General features: G+C 39.0%; 1 protein-coding gene and 1 non-coding gene across 6 annotated transcripts in view; one reads left to right on the top strand and one right to left on the bottom strand.

The window, feature by feature from the left end:
• Positions 1-18,686, bottom strand: part of CNOT6 (CCR4-NOT transcription complex subunit 6) — a 61,965-nt gene extending 43,279 nt beyond the window's left edge. Inside the window, exons 1-2 of one of the 5 annotated variants that reach the window (XM_046666760.1) lie at positions 17,988-18,684; positions 7,608-7,721 (exon numbers count right to left, since the gene is read on the bottom strand). In XM_046666760.1, the coding sequence (XP_046522716.1) occupies positions 7,608-7,719 (112 nt within the window). In that variant the 5' untranslated portion in view covers positions 7,720-7,721; positions 17,988-18,684. Of the gene's footprint in view, positions 1-7,607; positions 7,722-11,542; positions 11,650-17,987 lie in introns of those variants that run through there. The other 4 variants (XM_046666759.1, XM_046666756.1, XM_046666758.1 and 1 more) reach the window with 4 other exon arrangements.
• Positions 2,391-2,452, top strand: LOC124243133 (U7 small nuclear RNA). The gene has a single exon (XR_006889628.1). It is a non-coding gene; the product is annotated as a U7 small nuclear RNA (small nuclear RNA).
• Positions 18,687-19,336: the final 650 nt, after the last annotated feature.

The raw sequence follows: 19,336 nt of genomic DNA on the forward strand, positions 1-19,336 counted from the left end.
GGTCTGAAGAGGACGCCTCCTGCTCCTGGAGTCTTCAGCTGAGTACTGAGTAGCAAATGCACATATGGAACAATGCGAGGCCAGGGCTCGGGGAGTGAAGACAAACCCAAGAGTGGAGGGAGCAATCCTGGGGATTACACAGGGCCAGGAGTGGCTCGTGTTCCCACCAGAGTAAAAAACCTCATAACTCACAGAACTCAGAGAAGTATTACTTAAAAACAAGCCGAGAGAATCAGACTGTAACTGTCTCTAAATAATTTAACTGTACCCCAGAACAAGCTCAAGAGTATTCATAGAAATACAGAAGCACCCAGCACCCAAAAGGGTGAAATTCACAATGTAATGCATTCAATAAAAAATTATCAAGCATGAAAAAAGAGACAGAGAAAGAGAGAAAGGCGGAGTGGGAGTGGGGAGGAATCAAAATCAACCTAGAAATGAAAAGACAGAATTAGCAAATAAAGACATTAAACGTTATTAGAACTGTATTACATATGCTCAACAAGGTAGAGGCAAAATGTTAAGTAGAGGCACGAGAGATACAAAAAAGTCCACATTTAATTTCTAGTTACGAAAAATATACTATTACTAGATGACATTAACAGCAAATTAGACAATGCAAAGAAAAAAATGAGTGAAAGTGAAAACAAAGCAATAAAAACTGTCCAAAAGGATAAAAAGAAAATAAAGACAAGAGCAATTTTAAGAAAATTAAACAGAGCATTAGTGAGCTATGGGACAACTTTAAGGTAGAAGTAATTGTATTCCCCAAAGGGCAGTGGGGATGGGGGACATAAAAATTACTTTGAATAGTGGCCTAAACTTTTTCAAATTTCATAAAAACTATAAACCCACAGATCCAAGAAGCTCAAGAAAACCTAAGCACAAAAAAAAGAACTAAACCAAAGCATATTATAATCACATTGCTTAAAACCAGTGATAAAGAGAAAGTCTTAAAGGAGCCAGAGAAAAAGGACATATATAAAAGAAATAAGGATAAGAAAGACAGCAGATCAGAAACAATGCAAGCAAGAAGACAGTAAAGCAGGATCTTTAAGAAACTGAAAGAAAAAACTGTCAACCTAGAATTCTATGCCCAGCAGAAATATCTTGCAAAAATAAGGCAAAACAAAGACATTTTCAGACAATAAATCTGAAATAAAAAATCATCAGCAGACCTCCATTACAAGAAATATTAAAGGAAGTCCTTTAATCAGAAGGAAAATAGTAACAGAAAGAAACCTGCCTATACACAAATGAATAACATTGGAAATAAGTGCATGGGTAAATTAAAAAGAAACTTTCCTAATACTTGATTGTTTAAAGGAAAAATAACAATACATTGCGAAATTTCTAACATATGCAGAAGTAAAATATAACACAAAAGCCAGGAGAAGAGAAAGGAAAGTACACTGTTGTTAAGACTCTTATACTATACGTGAACTAGTATATGACTTGGTATACTTTATCTTATAAGCCTTAAAGCAACCATTATTAAACAGTTACAGCTAATTAGTCAACAAAAGAGATAAAATGCAATTTTACAAAAAATACCTAGTTAATCCAAAAAAAAACAAAAGAGAGAGAGAAAAATACAACAAAAAAACAGGAGAAACAGAAAATAAATCTCATGACAGCAGATTTAACCCAACCATATCAGTAACAAGATTGAATGTAAATGTGTCTAACGGAACTGAAACTAGAGAAACCAACTAGCAGCCACTGGAAAGCACCAATTTGAGAACATCATCGCAAGTGGGAGGAGTTTAGTGCAATTCAGTAACAAGTGTAAAGTGTCCACAGTAAGTCTGAAAGCAGACTGGGCCCCAGGAACTCTCCAAACTGACCAGCCAATGCTCCACACTGAGGGAAAAAGGTCCAAAAAGGGAATTAAAACTGAGCAGGACAGGCGTAAAAGAGACAAAGGGAGAAAAAGGTCCAGATAAAAATGAGAGAAGGGAACAGAACCAGAAAGTCTCAGAAAACAAGTTCCCACAGTTGTGAACAACGCAAAAACAGAAGAGCTCTCGAGTTAGAAAAACGATTCTGAATCACACCTTCTAAGAGCTCAGAAAAACTAAAGTTAAATAAAAATGAACAACAGAAAAGTTATAAAGTCAAATCCCATAAAAGTCATCACACATTTAAGTTATTTAAGGACCAGAATAATTCCCTACAAAATCATACCACAAACTATTACCTACAACTTCAAAATGAGCTAAAAGGCATTAAGAAAATGGTAAAAGAACATAAATAAGATTTAGAAAAACTAAAAGAAAGTAAAAGAAAACGACATAAGTTAAAGAAAGTAAATAAGGAAAAGAAAACTAAACTATAAAAAACTTAACGAATAACCACCAAAGAGAAATTTTTAAAAATCACAGACAATTGAGTGTTGCAGCTCTTTCAGAATTTGTCTGGCAGGTTTTCCGGTCCTCCCTGGAAGACCTCCCCAGCAGGAGAAAAAAGAAAATCACAAATAATTGAAGAACTAAAGATTCAAAATCAATCGCTTTCTTATATACCAGTAAAGAACAACTGGAACTTGATATTAAAAACACAATGCCATTAGCATCCCCCCAAATAAAATAACTTGGGTATAAATCTAACAAAACATACCATGATCTATGTGAGGAAAATTATAAAAAAACTGATGAAAGAAATCAAAGAATTAAATAAATGGAGACATATTCCATATTCATGGACAGGGAGACTCAATACCGTCAAGATGTCAGTTCTTCCCAACTCTATCTACAGATTCAACACAATCTCAACTAAAAGCCCATCAAGTTATTTTGTGGATATTAACAAACTAATTCCAAAGTTTATATAGAGAGGCAAAAGACACAGAATAGCCAACACAAAACTGAAAGAGAACAAGTTGGAAGATGGATGCTACCTGACTTCAAGACTTTCTACAAAGCTACAGCAATTAAGACAGTTGTGGCATCAGCAAAAGAATAGACAACCAGATCAATGGAACAGAATAGAGAGCCCAGAAACAAACCCACATAAATACAGTCAGCTCATCTTTGACGAAGGAGCAAAGGAAGTACAATGGAGAAAAGTCTTTTCAACAAATGGAGCTGGAATAACTGGATATCCATAAACAACAACAAAAAAGAGTTTAGATACTTTACACTCTTCATAAAAAGTAACTCAAAATGGATCACAGACCTCATGAAAAACACAAGACTATCAAACTTCTAGACGATAACAGGAGAAAATCCATATGATTTGGGTTTGCAATGACTTTTTAGATACAACACCAAAAGCACAATCCACGAGAGAAATAATTAATAAGCTGAACTTCATTAAAATTAATAACTTCTGTTCTGTGAAAGACACTGTCAAGAGAATGAGAAGCCATAGACTGGGAGAAAACATTTGCAAAGACACATTTGATAAAGGACTCTTGAAATTCAAGAATTCAAAAATAAGCATCCTGATTTAAACATGGGCAAGACCTGAACAGACGGCCAACCAAAGCTATGCAGATAGTAAATAAGCATATGAAAAGATGCTCTTAATGTCATCAGGGAAATGAAAGTTAAGAAACAAGAGACCACTACACACACCTATTAGGAAAGCCAAATCCAAACACGGACACCACCAAATGCTGGAGAGGATGTGGAGCAACATGGAGTTCATTCATTGCTGGTGGGAATGCAAAAGGAGACAGCCACGTTTTAAGATAGTTCGGCAGTTTCTTACAAAACTAAACATACTCTTACCGTATGATCCAGCAACTGCACTCCTTGGCATTTATCCAAAGAGTTGAAAACTCCTGTCCACACAAAAACCTGCACACTGACCTTTATAGCAGCTTTATTCATAATTGCCAAAACCTGGAAGCAGCCAAGATGTCCTTCAGTAGATGAATGGATAAATAAACTGTGGTCCATCCAGACAATGGAATATTATTTAGCACTAAAAAGAAATGAGCTGGCAAGCCGTGAAAAGACATGGAGGAACTTAAATACACATTACTAAGTGAAAGAAGTCAATGTGAAAAGGCCACACAATGTACGATTCCAACCATGTGGCATTTTGGAAAAGCCAAAAACTATGGAGACAGTAAAAAGATCAGTGGTTGCCAGGGATGAAAGGGTGAGGGAAGGAGGAATGAATTGGCAAGAGCACAGAGGTTTTTTAGGGCAGTGAAAATACTCTGGATGATACTGTAATGGTGGATACATGTCACTACAGATTTGTTTAAACCCAAAGAATGTACAACACCAAGATTGATCCTTAATGTAAATGATGGACTTTGGGTGATAATGACTTGTCAACATGGGTTCATTGATGGTAACAAATGCACCACTCTGGGGGGAATGCTGATAGTGAAGGTGTCATGCACTGTACTTTCTGTCAAATGTGATGTGAACCTAAAACTCTTCTAAAAAACAGTCTTAAAAAGAAGAAAACAGATCAGTGGTTGCGAGGGGCTGGAAGCAAAAGGAATGTTTGCCTACAAAGGAGCAGGGGCAAGTATTGGGTTATGAAATTGTTCCATATTGTAATTGTGATAGTGGTTACACACTGTGTGTATTTGTAAAAGAAATGCACAACAATAAGAGTGAGTTTTACTGTATTTTATTTTTATTTTACTGTAAATTATACCTTAATATTTTTTTTTTATGAGGCACACTAGCCCTGAGCTAACATCTGCCACCAATCCTCCTCTTTTTGCTGAGGAAGACTGGCCCTGAGCTAACATCTGTGCCCATCTTCCTCTATATGTGTAAAGTATGCCACAGCATGGCTTGACAAGCAGTGCGTAGGTCCATGCTGGGATCTGAAGCTGCAAACCCTAGGCCGCGGAAGCAGAACACACAAAGTTAACCACTACGCCACCAGGCCAACACTTGTACCTTAATTTTTAAAAATACTTCTTAAAATGGTTTGAGACAAATATGCAAATTCAGAGAACAAATGGGGCCAGCCCAGCAGCGCAGTGGTTAGGTTCATGCGCTCCACCTCAGCAGCCAGGAGTTCACTGGTTTGGATCCCGGGAAGGGGCATATGGAAGGGGTTCTGGGGTAAACGAAAAAGTTCTAATTCTTGACCTGGGTAGTATGTTAGAAGACTTGTGGCCCTATAATAATTCATTAACGTATCTGTCTGTGTGGTTTTCTTTATCTGTGTTTCATTTTACAATTAAAAAAAGGCTTTCTTTAAAAAGTAAATGATTAATAGTCTTTTGGCTTATCTGGTTACCTCCAAAAGGCACAAGAAACTCACCACCCACCCCCTGGAACCAGAAAGAGCCTAAGAGATAACTGTGGATCCAGGATTCAGTGACCTCAGACCCCTAGAACTTCATGTCACACGATCTTAATGAGCCGATATAAAGCATATGTGTAAAACATGAAAGAACTGTCTTAGCACGAAATGAACTCAGCCTGGATAATTTTTACACATAGGAGCTTATGTATTAAGGACTTACTAAGAACAATAAAGTGACCTTCCTGACAGCGCCTTTGTTAATTACAAGGTCCTGTTCCACAGACCTATTCAACCAACAGTTTATCCTCCATAATACTTGGTAAAGACTATTTCTTAAGAACGCAACTTTAAAGGAATCTCCCCTCTTCCTTCCTATCTTGTATACAGATTTCATCCCAAAGTTCAGACTAAGCAGAGAACAGTGATTCAAAATTGTCAAGAAGCGCCCAACATGAGCCACAGGGAGGAGACGGTGGAGGAGAATCCCTTTAACCTCAGAGACATAATCTCATTGACCTAAGCGAGTGCTTTCTAGCTTATCCTGATGTTCTAAGAAAGGGGAAACTTCCCTACAAGCAAAGGACCTGTAATTCATGATAATATAGGCTGAAATAAGTGAAAAACACAGTTAAATACCAATCCTGCAGAAATTAAAGGGGGAAAGTGGGAGTGGTGACTGCCGTGCTTTGAAGGTAACTGGTATTAGAGAGCGTGTTTCTCTTTGGGTCCCCTGACACAGAAAAGTCAAATTCGACAGGAGAGGACAAACAAGAGAGAAACTTCACTCTCCACCACATCTACTTTATGAAATTAAACTCAGCTTTATTAAGGCTAGCACTCTAAAAATTGGAAGAGGGAAAACAGGAGAGACCTATGTGGGTACTGACCTCTATTCTACCATGGCTGCAGAGGAGGGCACTTAGGTTTACTCAATAGGTTAACCAGAAATTCTGAGCTGACAAGGGAAGAGTACTATTACCATTACTTCCCTTTTGCTTCCTGTGTAGCACTTTTCAACCTAGACTTGGCAGTTATATTTTGTCTAAGAGTTATTTATACTGTTACACTCCCTTCTTCTCACTCTCTAATATGTCAACCCTGGTGGTCTAGAGGTTAAGATTTGGCACTCTCACTGCCGCGGCCCGGGCTCATTTCCCAGTCAGGGAACCACACCACTATCTGTCAGTGGTCATACTGCAGCAACTGTGTGTTGCTGTGATGCTCAAAGCCATGCTGCCAGTATTTCAAATACGAGCAGGGTCACCCATGGCGGACAGGTTTCAGTGCAGCTTCCAGACTACAAGACTAGGAAGAAGGATCGCCATCCACCTTTGGAAAACAAAAAACATTTGGATATGAAAACCCTATGAATAGCAGGGGAGCAGTGTCTGATACAGCACTGGAAGGTGAGAGGATGGCGCAAAAAGATCAGGCAAGGTTCTGCTCTGCTGCACAGAGGGTCACCAGGAGTCAGAATCAATTCTATGGCACTAAAAAAACAAACATGCGATAAGATCCAAATGACAAGGACTGTGTTTTTTTCCATCTATATATCTTCCATATGCCTAGCACAGTTCCTGGCAAAATGTTTCACACACAGCATATGCTCAGTTATGTTTCTTGCATTAAATTAAAAAACAAATCAAGGGCAGCCAGAAGAAAGAAGAGAGAACTTGCTCTGTACTGTTTCAGAAGGCAAAAATCAAGCCAAACTGAAAGGAAAGTAGGGGAAGGCATACTCGGCCAATATGAACACAAAACTTCTTCAGCACTGGTGGCCCTGAGACGTAATGTCCTTTCACCACCTTTGAAGTATTAAAAAAGAGGCTGCCTGCTCACTGGCGGGGTGCTGAAGATATCCTCTGTAGACTGGGGGACTCACATATTTCTCTGAATATGTCTAGACCACATGAAAGGTAGAAGGGAACTTTGAGACCTGCTTCAAACTCTTCCAAGATTTTGTTTCTAAATAAGGCTGCCCTCAGAGACTAGATGAAGAAAACAAGGAGAAACACATCCATCCAAGAACCTATACTAAAATAGGCATTTCCCATCCCACTGGAAATCTGTAATTTGATAATGAAAAGCTCAATCGTACTTTATCAGAGAATTAAGTATCAAAACAAACCTTTGTGCGCTAGGCACTTCACATGTATTATTTTCATTTCATCCTTGATATTCTTATCCCTATTTTATTAAGTAATGAATAGGTTTTGAACTTTTGACTCAAACCATGTTCTTTGCACTGAAGCTCCCTGCTTCTCAGATTAATTAGCACTGGTAAACGCAGCACTCCTTCTTCTGTGTCCTGGCATTAGAAAACAATTTTCTAACATATCTTAACTTTCATACCATACGTTTATGCTTGCATGTCTTACCACTTATTTCAAGCTCTGCCCAATGTGATTTCTTTCCATTTGCTGCTTCCTCGGAGGACATAATTGTGTACATCCTCCGAGGGTCAGGGGGCTCGTATTTTTCTTTGGGCATGCCTGTTGAATTAAGAAAAGAAAGTAATCAGTATTCTGAAGAATCAAATAATTGAAAAGAACAACATCTTTTTAAAAAGTAGACACCCAAATTATGATCTCCAAATACCATTTTCCACTAAAAAGAACTAGGAACTCCTTGGAGAAATGGAGGATTTCAGGTCTGGGATCGGAAAGATACAAATAAGCCTGGACACTAACAAAGATGCTGTGGCTGTGAAGGACACAAGAGCCAGCCTGAAAAGGCTCCCAGCGGGCCACAGATAAGAAAACCTGAACATCAAAACAATGACTACAAGTCATTATAAACTGCATGAATTCAAAATTTTAATTAAAAAAAAACCTGTCACCTGAAAAGTGGAAAATAAAGGGAGAGAATCAAGCATTTATCCTGCATCTCTGGCAAAAACTAGATGAGGGAATGTTCTTAACAGAAGTTCAACTAATAAATGCAGAAAGAGGTATATAATTAGAAAATTACTATTTCACAATCCCTAACGAAAAAATGGATCTAGGCAATGATCATCAATGGTTAATAAAAGCATTAGATGAAAAAAAATCCACAGGAAAATTTTTAAACTGATAGATCAGGCTGTCAGACCTCAACCCAATGATCAAGGTCATCAAGACAAGCAGCCCTGCAGGCCAGCACTCTGCACGCCCTGTCCTCATCTACAAAGATCAAAACACAAAACTGAACCTGAAGCAAATCAAGCCTCTCTAGATCTGGTACCAGTTTACACAAAATAAGGAGGCCAGAGGAACATGTTAAAAATAACACAAGACACAACAACGAATATACTTAACACTACTAAACTGCACACTTAAAGATGGTTGAGATAGTAAATTTTGTTATGTATATTTTACCAAGATTAAAAATTTTATTTTAAAAATAAAACCACAAGAAGACAGCCAGGCAGGTGCAGAATATGGAAAGTTCAACACGACCAAAGACCCAATTTCTTCAACAAATTGACGACATGGAAAAGAAGGAGTGAGAGGAAACTGGTATGGATTAAAGGACTTCAGAGGCACAGCAATCAAAAGCAATGTATATACTTTCTTTGGGTCCAATTTGAACAAATCAAGTCTAAAGAACATTTTTGAGAACCCGACAAATTTGAAAAACTAAATAGAAATTTAAGATATTAAAGGGTTATTATTCATTTCACTTGCGGTTATTGTTATAGACACACTCTGTACCTATGTGAAATGTACCTAGGTGAAATGAAGTCTCACCCCCGTGCACATTCCCCCACTCTGTGCCCCAGCCTCACCTCACCTTACACATCTGGATGAGCCACAACTGCTTTACCACCTACTCTGGACACCTCCACAGCTAAACACGGCCAGAGAAAAACCTACCATCTTAAAGGGAGCCAGTCAGCAACCATTTACCTCAACTGGACGGTTCACGCTGCCCAGAAATTATACTGTAAATTCTCCTAGTCCCTTCTCCTACATGACTTCTCTCTTCAAATCTCTAACACCAACTCCTCCATCTTCCCGGTCTTACTTTTATTTTCACGTCAAAACAGAAAACAACTAGAAGAGGCCTTTCTCTATGAACTCCCACCTACACCCATCTACACTCTTCACCCAGGGACAAACTGCCTGCCTTCTCAGCACTCAATGCTACCCTATCATCTTGCCTATTCAAGGACATTACTCGGCAGTTCCCTCTCACATCAAATTTCCCTCCACATGTGACCTTTACCTTCAGTATACATACACATGGTATTATTTCTTCTATTTAAAAAAAAGTCTCGACCTAATTTCTCCCTCCAATTACCATACTGTTTTCTCTCATTCTCTTTACAAGCAAAAATCCTCAAAAGTTGTATACCATCTCCCAGTTAAACTCATTTCAAATCAGTAAGTGCTTTTAACATTCCGCCAAAAGTGGTCCAGAAAAAAAACAATGACCTCACACTGTTATATCCAGTGGTCACCTCTCAGACCTCCTTCTACTTGTCCTGTGATCAGTCAGTATCTGATGGTGATGATCACTCCCTCCTAGAAACACTTATTTCACTTGGCTTTCAGGATATCTTTTCTCTTGGTTCTCCTCTTACCATTCTTGACTGTTTTTTGCTAATTCTTCCTGTAGAGTTGGAATTAACTCCATTTTACTAACAGAAACGGAAGTCCAAGAGGGTTTAAGCAATTCAATCAGCATTAAGCAAAGAAGTAGCGTCAGGCTTCGAATGCATCTGATTAAAAGTTAAAGTTACTTTCAAAATGAAATAAGCCAATTACAAAAAGACAAATACTGTCTGATTCCACTTATATGAGGTACCTAGAGTAGTCAAAATCATAGAGAAAGAAAGTAGACTGGTGGCTGCCGGGGGAGGGGGAAAGAGGATTTGTTGTTGAATGGGCACAGTTTCAGTTTTACAAGAAGGAAACTATCATGGAGATGGATGGTGGTGATGGTTGCACAATATTATGAATGTATTTAATGCCACTGAACCACTAAAAATGGTTTAGATGGTAAATTTTATGTTAGTATATCTTCCCACAATACAAAAAAAAATGGGAAAAAAGTCCAAGCTACTTTCATTATGCTATGCACCCTCCCTATCAATGAGAAGTAGAGCCATTTTTCAAACATAGAAATGTAGTCAAAACACAGGAGGTAAATAATCCTAAAAAGCTGCCTGAAAAAAGTAAGAATAAAAACGGTGAGACTAGTGAGACTAATCATCTGCATAAGAAATAGCACATGTATTTTTTTATTTTGTTAAATAATTCTGATAAAACAAACTGTTATCTTATATGTTAATTTCTTTAGAAGAGAAACACAATGATTGAAGTTTTTAGAACTTCAGATAGAAAATACCTAACAGAGAGCTATACAGCCAAGAACTGTTCCCATTACATCTAGGGGACAATCTGGTGACAAAGAAAGTGCTCTTTCTGAATGATATGAATATACCAGCAATAACCTAAAAACTATAAAATACTGTGTTAAGGCTACCAGAGCCTGATGACATCATCCCTCGTGGTCATCCAAATGCCATTATTCTGACCACATTCTACTTGAAAAACAGCCATCTCATCTTCATTGGCTTTTCCAAATAGAATTTAATAATGGTCAGAAATTGCTCTGTCCAGCTGAGTTAGTATTTTGGTCCTACTAATCATTTGAATTCCTAGTGAAAGTTCAGAAGTCTGATTTACCAGTCTCTTGTGAACTTAGTGTGAATCAACATTCAGAGTTTGATCATACTTCAGAGAACCAATAAAAGTGTTACTGGACTAAGAAATCTGAAAACCAGGCCCCAGACCTGGGGTCATGCCATCAAAGAGTCATGATTTCTGCCTGGGCAGCCAACCACTCCCTTTCTTGGTTTTTCATAACGTGAAATGGGTTGTCTTAAAATTTAAGAGACTACTCATTACTCTAAACTCAAAGCAGTGAGGAAATCCTATTTCCCAAATCCCTGCGAGTGAGGGTTAGAAACTGGGGGGAAGAGAGAACACAACAGAATAGAAGACACGGCAGCACATGGACAGTCACGCTCTTTGGGGGAGCAGCAGGAGTGCCTCTGCTCACTGAGCACCCCACCAGTCTGTCTGGGAGTCCAACAAAACACAGCATGGAAGACAAGGCAGAGAAAGCATATAAGAACACCTACAATTTAGGAGTTTCCAAAGGCTTTGAAATCAACAAGCAGATCTTGCTGTCTAAAAAATATAGTGTGCCACTGCAGATTATTATTTAAAAAGAACAAAAGGTTTCCAAAATAGACCTGAAAACTATCAAGAAGAATTACAAAAGACTTTTAAAAAACAGCTAGGCCAGAGTTAGCAGTACTAACACCTGTCTGGTCAATCTCCTACTCCTCCAACGTCAGACGTCACTGCTGGTTCTGGCAGCATAATCCATCTCCATCCTAGATCTCAGAAAAACAGCTTTTCATTATCTCGGAATAGTGACTTACCTTCAAGAAAGGCAGGACATTATTTACCAGCATAGGAAGCTATGCTTTCATAATTAAACATTTTATGAAATGGCTTAAAAACACAGAACTATCACCATCCTGGGAAAGTTAGTGTTGCAAAGCAAAATTACAGACTATAGTACAATGAATAAAAGAGGATTTAAACTAAGATTAAGCATTTAATCCAGGGGCATTTAAACTAAGGGAGGCCTAAGTGCACCCCACAAACTTGGAAGAGGGGAAGCTTCAGGAATCCAGTCTCCACCCACCATCCCAGAAATGCAGGGGCGGGGCAGGCACAGAGGGGGCTGGGCCAACAATCACTGGGAGGGCTTATAAAGGATTTATCAGAATTTAAAGTAAAGAGTGAAGTAGTAAGAACAACTAAAGCAGCAGACTGGAATGAAGACAGCCACAAAGGCCCAACACAAAAGTTACAGCCCCCAACCCGCAGCCCCAAATAGATTAACAGTTCCCTAGTTATGGCCCTTACATTAAATTTATTTTAACCATCCTCTGGCCAGCAGTGAATAGAAAGAAACAGCTGCTGGAGCCAGGGACAGAAGGAAAGCGGATAGGAGCCTCTCATCTATTTTTCTGTCAGAAATCAAGCTATGCTCAATCATAATTGAGGGAAATCGAATATGTGAATGCTCCCCATGGGAAAAGCATATGTAATTACAAAAACCAGAGCTGAAATCCACCAATCATAACTGCCCAGAGCCAAGAGGTGAGCCACAGCCTGCCTCTCTCCCACTCCAACTACACCTAACCTTCAAAATGAATCCCCCACACAGGTGCCTAAGAACCCAGCCACACCACAGCTGCATAAAAAGCAAGTCAGCATGGAGTGGCCGAAGTCAAACACAGTTTAACGCACACACAGCGTAATGGCTATACAAATGAATACTACAAAAAAGAAAGAAATACTACAGAAATAGGAAAAAAGTCCACAAAAAATGCTTCTCGTGCTTAAAGAAGTTAAAGAGAACATGAAACTCATAAACAAAAACTACAAATAAAGAAGGATGGGAGAAGACAAATTGAGATAAAAAGGTAGAATGCAGACCTAATCGGAAAAAGTTAAGTATTAGAATATTAGAATCTCTAAAACAAGGTTGAGGCAAAAAAGGCAAGTCACAGAAGAATATACAAACATAATTCCTACCAACACAGAAGGCAAAAATATGTTTCTCTAACTGTCCACAAAATGTCCTTCATAGAGAAACGCATAATTATGTGATCATGTTATTTTGGTCATATACAAAAATGTGTTTCTTGTTAAAAGGTATTTGAGCTAAATAATTTATTTTAATTATATTGGCCAGATTTTTTTCAAGGGAAATGAGATTGAGTTATAGCCAATCTCAAGTGACAAAGTAAAATGCTCAATTTAACATCTCTCTTTTCCTTTACATGCATTTCACATTTTCTCCTCCATTCTTTGTACTTCACTTCTTTCCCAAACATAAAGGAGAGAAAAAAGGAGAGGGGCAGAGGAAAGGAAGGAAGGGAAGCAGGAAGAGTAAGTCCTGCAGAAAGAGCCTGTATTCATCTGACTGACCAGGCTCCTCCCAGAGCCACAAGTTAGGGCGTATTTGCAAAGGTACTGACAATAACCTTGGTGCCAATTTACTCCTTCCAATCCAATTTTTCACTAGGTCTTATCCAATTTTTCACTAAATCTGAGTAATTCTTACTTCTTCAAGATTTCTAAACCTCTCTTCTCCATTTTTACCTCTACTGAAGTTAATTTAGACCCTCCTCATTTCTCAGCTTCAACTATTAAGCACCTTCCCTGCCTCCCTCTTCCCGACAGATCCTGCTCCTGTCACTCTCCTGCTCAAAAACCTAAGAGATCCCCTCTGCCTGCCTACCTAAAGCCCGAACTTCACAGTCCTTTACAATCTGGTCTTAGCTAACAATACATCACTCATCTTCTGCCGCTTGCACACATGCCAACCTATAAAGTTCTAAATTAATTATAGCAAACCTACTTCTAAGACGTAGTCTTTCAACACATGCTAATCCCTTCACCAAAGACAACCTTCATCCTAAACTACACACGCTTCAGGGCAACTCGGGCCACCCCAGAGCCTCTGCAAGCCTTTCCCAACAGAGGCACATACTCACTCCCTCCTCCGCCCAGACGTTTACTACTACGGCACCTGTCTCCCCAGTTTGTGTCTCCCAGTGTCTCGGCTATAGCCTAGCACATTACACTAACAAACTTGTCTAAACGTTCTTTCCTTCATGACCCAGAATCAGGTTTCCACAGAAGAGAAATCCAAAAGCAATTCAATGAACCAGAACCATGCTTCCTCAAGGGAGCTTTCTTTACAGGAGCACTCAGTGGACATTTACTAAGCACCTTCTATGTGCCTAGCATTCTGCCACGTGCTAGGAAGAAAGAGTAAACAAGAAATGCATGATCTTCTATCTTAATCTACTGGGGAAGCAAACAAAAATTTCACAACCATGTAACCACACTACAACCCTTTCTTATTTTTACAGACTCACTAATTTAGGACTTTATTTCCCACTTCTTCAACTCTTATAATAGCCTCTTATAATTGGCATTTATGCCTTTAAGATTACTAGTAACCTACATACCACTCTCAAATTATTCTTCCCGAAGTTGAGTTCTTAATTACATTGCAAAATTCAGGAAAAAGAGCCATCCTTTGTAAAGGAGACTTCTGACTAAAGAACTAGGTTTGTCTGGAATGACTTCTGGTCCTATACCAGCTTTAAAACTATGATTCTGTGGCATCCTAGCTCCCCTCACCACCCCCACCCCACTTTCTACTGCCTAGAAAACAACTTCAAACTTCTTAGTTAAGAATTCAAAATATTCTACCTTTCCAGACTTTTGTTCAATATTTTTCCCTTTCTTTTGATGCAACGAGCAGACAAACAGCCATCCTTCAATTACGCTCCACACTTCCCTATCTCCATGCCATTAGTTATACCATTTTCACACTGAAATTCTATCCACACTTCAAAGCTAAGCCCAGATACTATTCCCTACCCACACCCCAATCCAGGCCTCCACAGCGGATCATAAACTGCTCACGAGCTATCTTCCCACAGCACTGGAACCACGATCGCCTTCCACAAAGCAAGACTAGACAAAATAATAATAGTTTGTTGGATGTCCTTCAGCGACCAATCTGACATCCACAGCTTTCAGTAGACTAAAATACAATATAACTCATGTTTCCAATAATCCTATCCCAAATTTATTATAGCCCTTTATTTTCATACCTTACAGTGAGAAGATACACTGACGGCTCAATGAAAAAAGTCTATGAATTTCAAAACAGATTAACAGAAATCAGTTCTGAACCATGCTTTTGACAGAAAGGGAAGTAGGAAATGGTGGTATTTTAAAATAGAAAAGGAAATATCCAAAGAAAGGAAATCAAATTATAAACATGAATCAAAAATAACTCTATTTCCCATTATTAAAAAAACACCAAGCACTATTCTAAAGCCGCAAAAGAAAAAAAATTATTCCCTCTTTGAATACAATTCAAATGACAGCTCATTCACAAGTACATTAAACAATTTTCAGTAACAAATACTGATTTAACTTGTATTCTGCTTCTATCATGACATGACATGTAAGACATTTGAAATGTCATGTAAACACAATAATTTGATACTTCTTTAAAAAATGGAAATATTCTGGAATTTTAAATTTATAATATTGTCACTGAGACGGCAGGCCTACCACACTAAATTATTCACCTCCCGTTTTTGCCAAGTCTATTAGTTGAATTCTACAAATGAAAGACATGATGTGCCTCCAGTGTACACCCAGTCGGCTCCCTTGGACTACAGTTCCTAAATCGTTTTTACAGCCTCGATTCAGTTAAGGTACTTCCACATCTCACTTTAAACCCAAATCATCCTGACTCTCAATGTCATCACATTTGTTTTCTTGGCTTTCTATCCAGGTTTCCACCATGACTGGCCAACTAACAACATACACAGCTGACAAACCTCATTCAGGAGCTGTCCTTAGTGGCAAAATGTCTATCACTAGTGCCCTGGTGGCAAAACAAAGAAGCATAAAAAACTCTACAAAAGATGACTACCCTTTTCTAAAGAGCAAAACTTAAATCCTAATTGTGGATTTGCTGATTTCAAGGCTACTATTATAAATAGCCAAGGATACTATGGCAGGTTATCTTACAACTCATGATAATCTCTCAAAGGAATGTAAATCACATGGGAGGGACAATAAAAAGCTAGTGAAACAAACAAGGTATCATAAAGATCTTACAAAAAGTGAAAATTGTCATCTCAATCTTCAAACCTGCCCTCTTCCTATGATCCCCACCCAGTTTTCCAAGCCAGAAATGAGCACTATCCTTGACTCTTTCTCATCTAATCACAGCCTTCACATCCAGTGTCTAATTCTAGCCCATTTTACTTCCTAAATCTTTCTCTCCTTGTTCCCGAGGCTCTTACCTGCCCTATGAGGTACTCTAACAGTCTCAGACCCAAGTTCTTTCTTTTACTCTCCCCGACTCTAACCCATCCTAGATACTGTCCAAAGTGAGCTCCTAAAAACACAAGTACTTACCCTCCTGGTCCGAAAACCACATCTCCTCCAACTTTGTACCCTTGGAATCTGACAGTGTTCCTGACACAAAAGAGGCTCAGCTACGCATTGAATTAACTAAACAGGGGAAACCCAGGCTCATTTATAAAATGAGTAAAGTTTTTTTATAACCTGGCCCCTGTGTGCCTCTCCAGTCTCACTGTCTGGGTCTCCCCGGTTCCCAGTTCCCTCTCACAAACGTCCATGCCTTAGCATATGCTACTGCTTCCGCCTGAAACGCCCTTTCTTCCCCAACCCCTACGCCTAGGAACTCTAATCGTCCTTCAAATGCCAACTCAGATATCCAACTTCAAAAAGGTCCTTCTTCCCTATCCCTCCCAAACACAGAGCTTTATCATTCCCTACTTCGAGTTATTCTGAACCTTGAAGCTATTTCTGCTGTTGTATTCTTTAACCCCACCTTAATTATTTTTTGTACATGTCTTACTCACCTACTCTAAGGTAGGCTCCTTGCACTCATACTCTAAATATTTTCATATCTTCAGAGCATGGCAAATAGTAAGTATTCAATGAATACTTATAAGAATTCAAGGGGAGAAGCTGTGATAGTAAACCAAAGCAAGCATTTTGTAAGAGACAAGTGTGCTAACTGAAGCAGTGCCCATCTTACCAGGAATAAGAAAAACTACTATCTAGGCTTCTAATCTTGAAGGCAAAATCTAGAGAAACCAGACAGAAAAGGACCCTCGCAACCAAAGCCTGAGAACACTGGTTCCAGGACAGCCGGGCTAAGAAGCAAGAGGACAAGCTACAGCCAAGGAAGAGCAAACCTCAAACGGATGAGGGCAGCAGCAAAACCACTGTCACCTACCTACCACGCTCGGTATTAGGCATGCAACAGCGAACATTTTTTGAGCACTCGTCACTTGGCCAGCCCACCAGGCCCTTCTCATGAATTATCTCAACCCTCAAGACTACTGTAGGTAAACACTATTATTCTCCTTGCATAAAGAAAAGAAGGTCCAGAGAATGAGTAAGTTGCCTGAGGTCAGAGAGATACTAGTGGCACAATTGTGATTTTAACCCAAGTTTGAGCCAAAAGACTGTGCTTTCAATCACTATATAATAATTTACCTGTATTATCTCAATTTAATTCTCAAGGCAATCATGAGGTAGACGCCATCCTCATTTTATTTTAGGTGAGAAAACAGACCCAGAGTTTGAATAACTTGCCCAAGGTCACACCGGCTTGGTAAATAGCAGAGCTGGAATTAAACCAGGACAATCCAGCTGCAAAGCTGTAGTCCTTCTGTTACATCACTGCCTCACACAACTCTCTAGAATCGTCACTGATAAAACCAAGATCTCATGTTCATTCTCCAAATGTGACGTTGCTGAGCCAGGAGCCCTCCAGCTTCCTTCTCAGATGCATCATCTTTCCAGGCTGTGCTCACCTGTACTCTCCACTCCCAAACTCTCCTAATCCTCTAAGACAGCAGATCTCAAATGCCATCGTCTCAGGACCCTTACACACTCTTAAAAACTACCAAGTACCTCAAAGAGCTTTCTTCTGTATGAGTTATATCTATCAATATTTACCATACTAGAAATGAGAACTAAGAATTTTTAAAATATTTATTAACTCATTAAATATAACAAACCCATCACGTTAACAAGCAACATTTTTATGAACAGTAACTGTTTTCAAAAACAAAGTAAAACTTCATGAGAAGAATGACATTGTCTTACATGTTGGCAAGTCTCTTTAATATCTGACATACTAGAAGACAGCTGGATTCGCAGATCTGCTGTGAATTCAGTGCGATCAGATATCACACATCCTTTTGTTAGCCTCTGGAAAATTCCACTGCATGCTCGTAAGAGAATGAGAATGAAAAAGGCAAACAACATCTTAGTAATATTTCTAAGAATTTAAGGTTTCCATAGCCACCTCCCCCTCCCCCCAAAAATCTCATACACAATTTCTTTAAATCCTTTTCTCAAGTAGTACAAAAATAAATTTCAGTCCAAATTGGTTTAACTAAAATTTCCAATCAATAAGACCTCTGCAAAAATAGAGGTTTTTAAATTATGGTAAAATATTCCTCCAAAACATAGAGCTAAACAGCAGATGTAGTAGTCAATACTAAACTCTAAAAGGAAGATTGGCATACCCATGTGTACCCATGGTGCCCAGCCCAAACAGCTTACTAGACTGCTGTGACAATGCAATTCTAACTCAGGGCTTGTGTCCAATAACACTAGTGACTATAAAACCGTCAGAACCAGCACAGGAAACCACCAATTATGAAGGTCAAGAATGGGCAACTATTAGCAATTTCATTCAACCCAATAAATTAACTCAAGATACAGCTATATAAAGGTACACCAAGGGGCCGGCCCGGCGGTGCAGCAGTTAAGTGCACACGTTCCCCTTTGGCCGCCTGGGGTTCGCCGGCCCGGATCCTGGGTGATGACATGGCACTGCTCATCAAGCCATGCTGTGGCAGGCATCCCACATATAAAGTAGAGGAAGATGGGCACGGATGTTAGCTCAGGGCCAGTCTTCCTCAGCAAAAAGAGGAGGATTGGCAGATGTTAGCTCAGGGCTGATCTTCCTCAAAAAGAAAAGGTACACCAAGTATAGGTCATTCACAAATTTCAACTCAAAATAAATACAAATATTTGTTAGCTTAGAAATTCTAATTTCTATATTTTAAGTCAAATATAAAGTACAGAGCAAAAAACATATCAAGAGAAACAAGATTTGTGATCTAATCAGCAAAAGTTGCATGCCCAACCATATGCAGGGCATTAAGTCAAAACCATGATTTGTGCACTCAAACCTCACCAAGATGCGAAAGGTAAGGAGAGGGAGACCAGCAATCCTAAAGCTATTCTCTCAGGACAAGACAAGCAACAATCGTCCAGTTCACAGCTTCAGCACCAAATGATGGCTGCCAACAGAAACCTTCATTTCTTTCTTCTCTTTTGGCAGATTTTCCATAATCTATTTGCTACCTCCTCTCTTCTAACGAGTCACAATATTCCAGCTACCACCATCTAGTAGGAATTTTGGCCTTTTGAGGCATTCAACA

The sequence above is a fragment of the Equus quagga genome, chromosome 7, assembly GCF_021613505.1.
Source record: "Equus quagga isolate Etosha38 chromosome 7, UCLA_HA_Equagga_1.0, whole genome shotgun sequence".
Classification (NCBI taxonomy): Eukaryota; Metazoa; Chordata; class Mammalia; order Perissodactyla; family Equidae; genus Equus; species Equus quagga.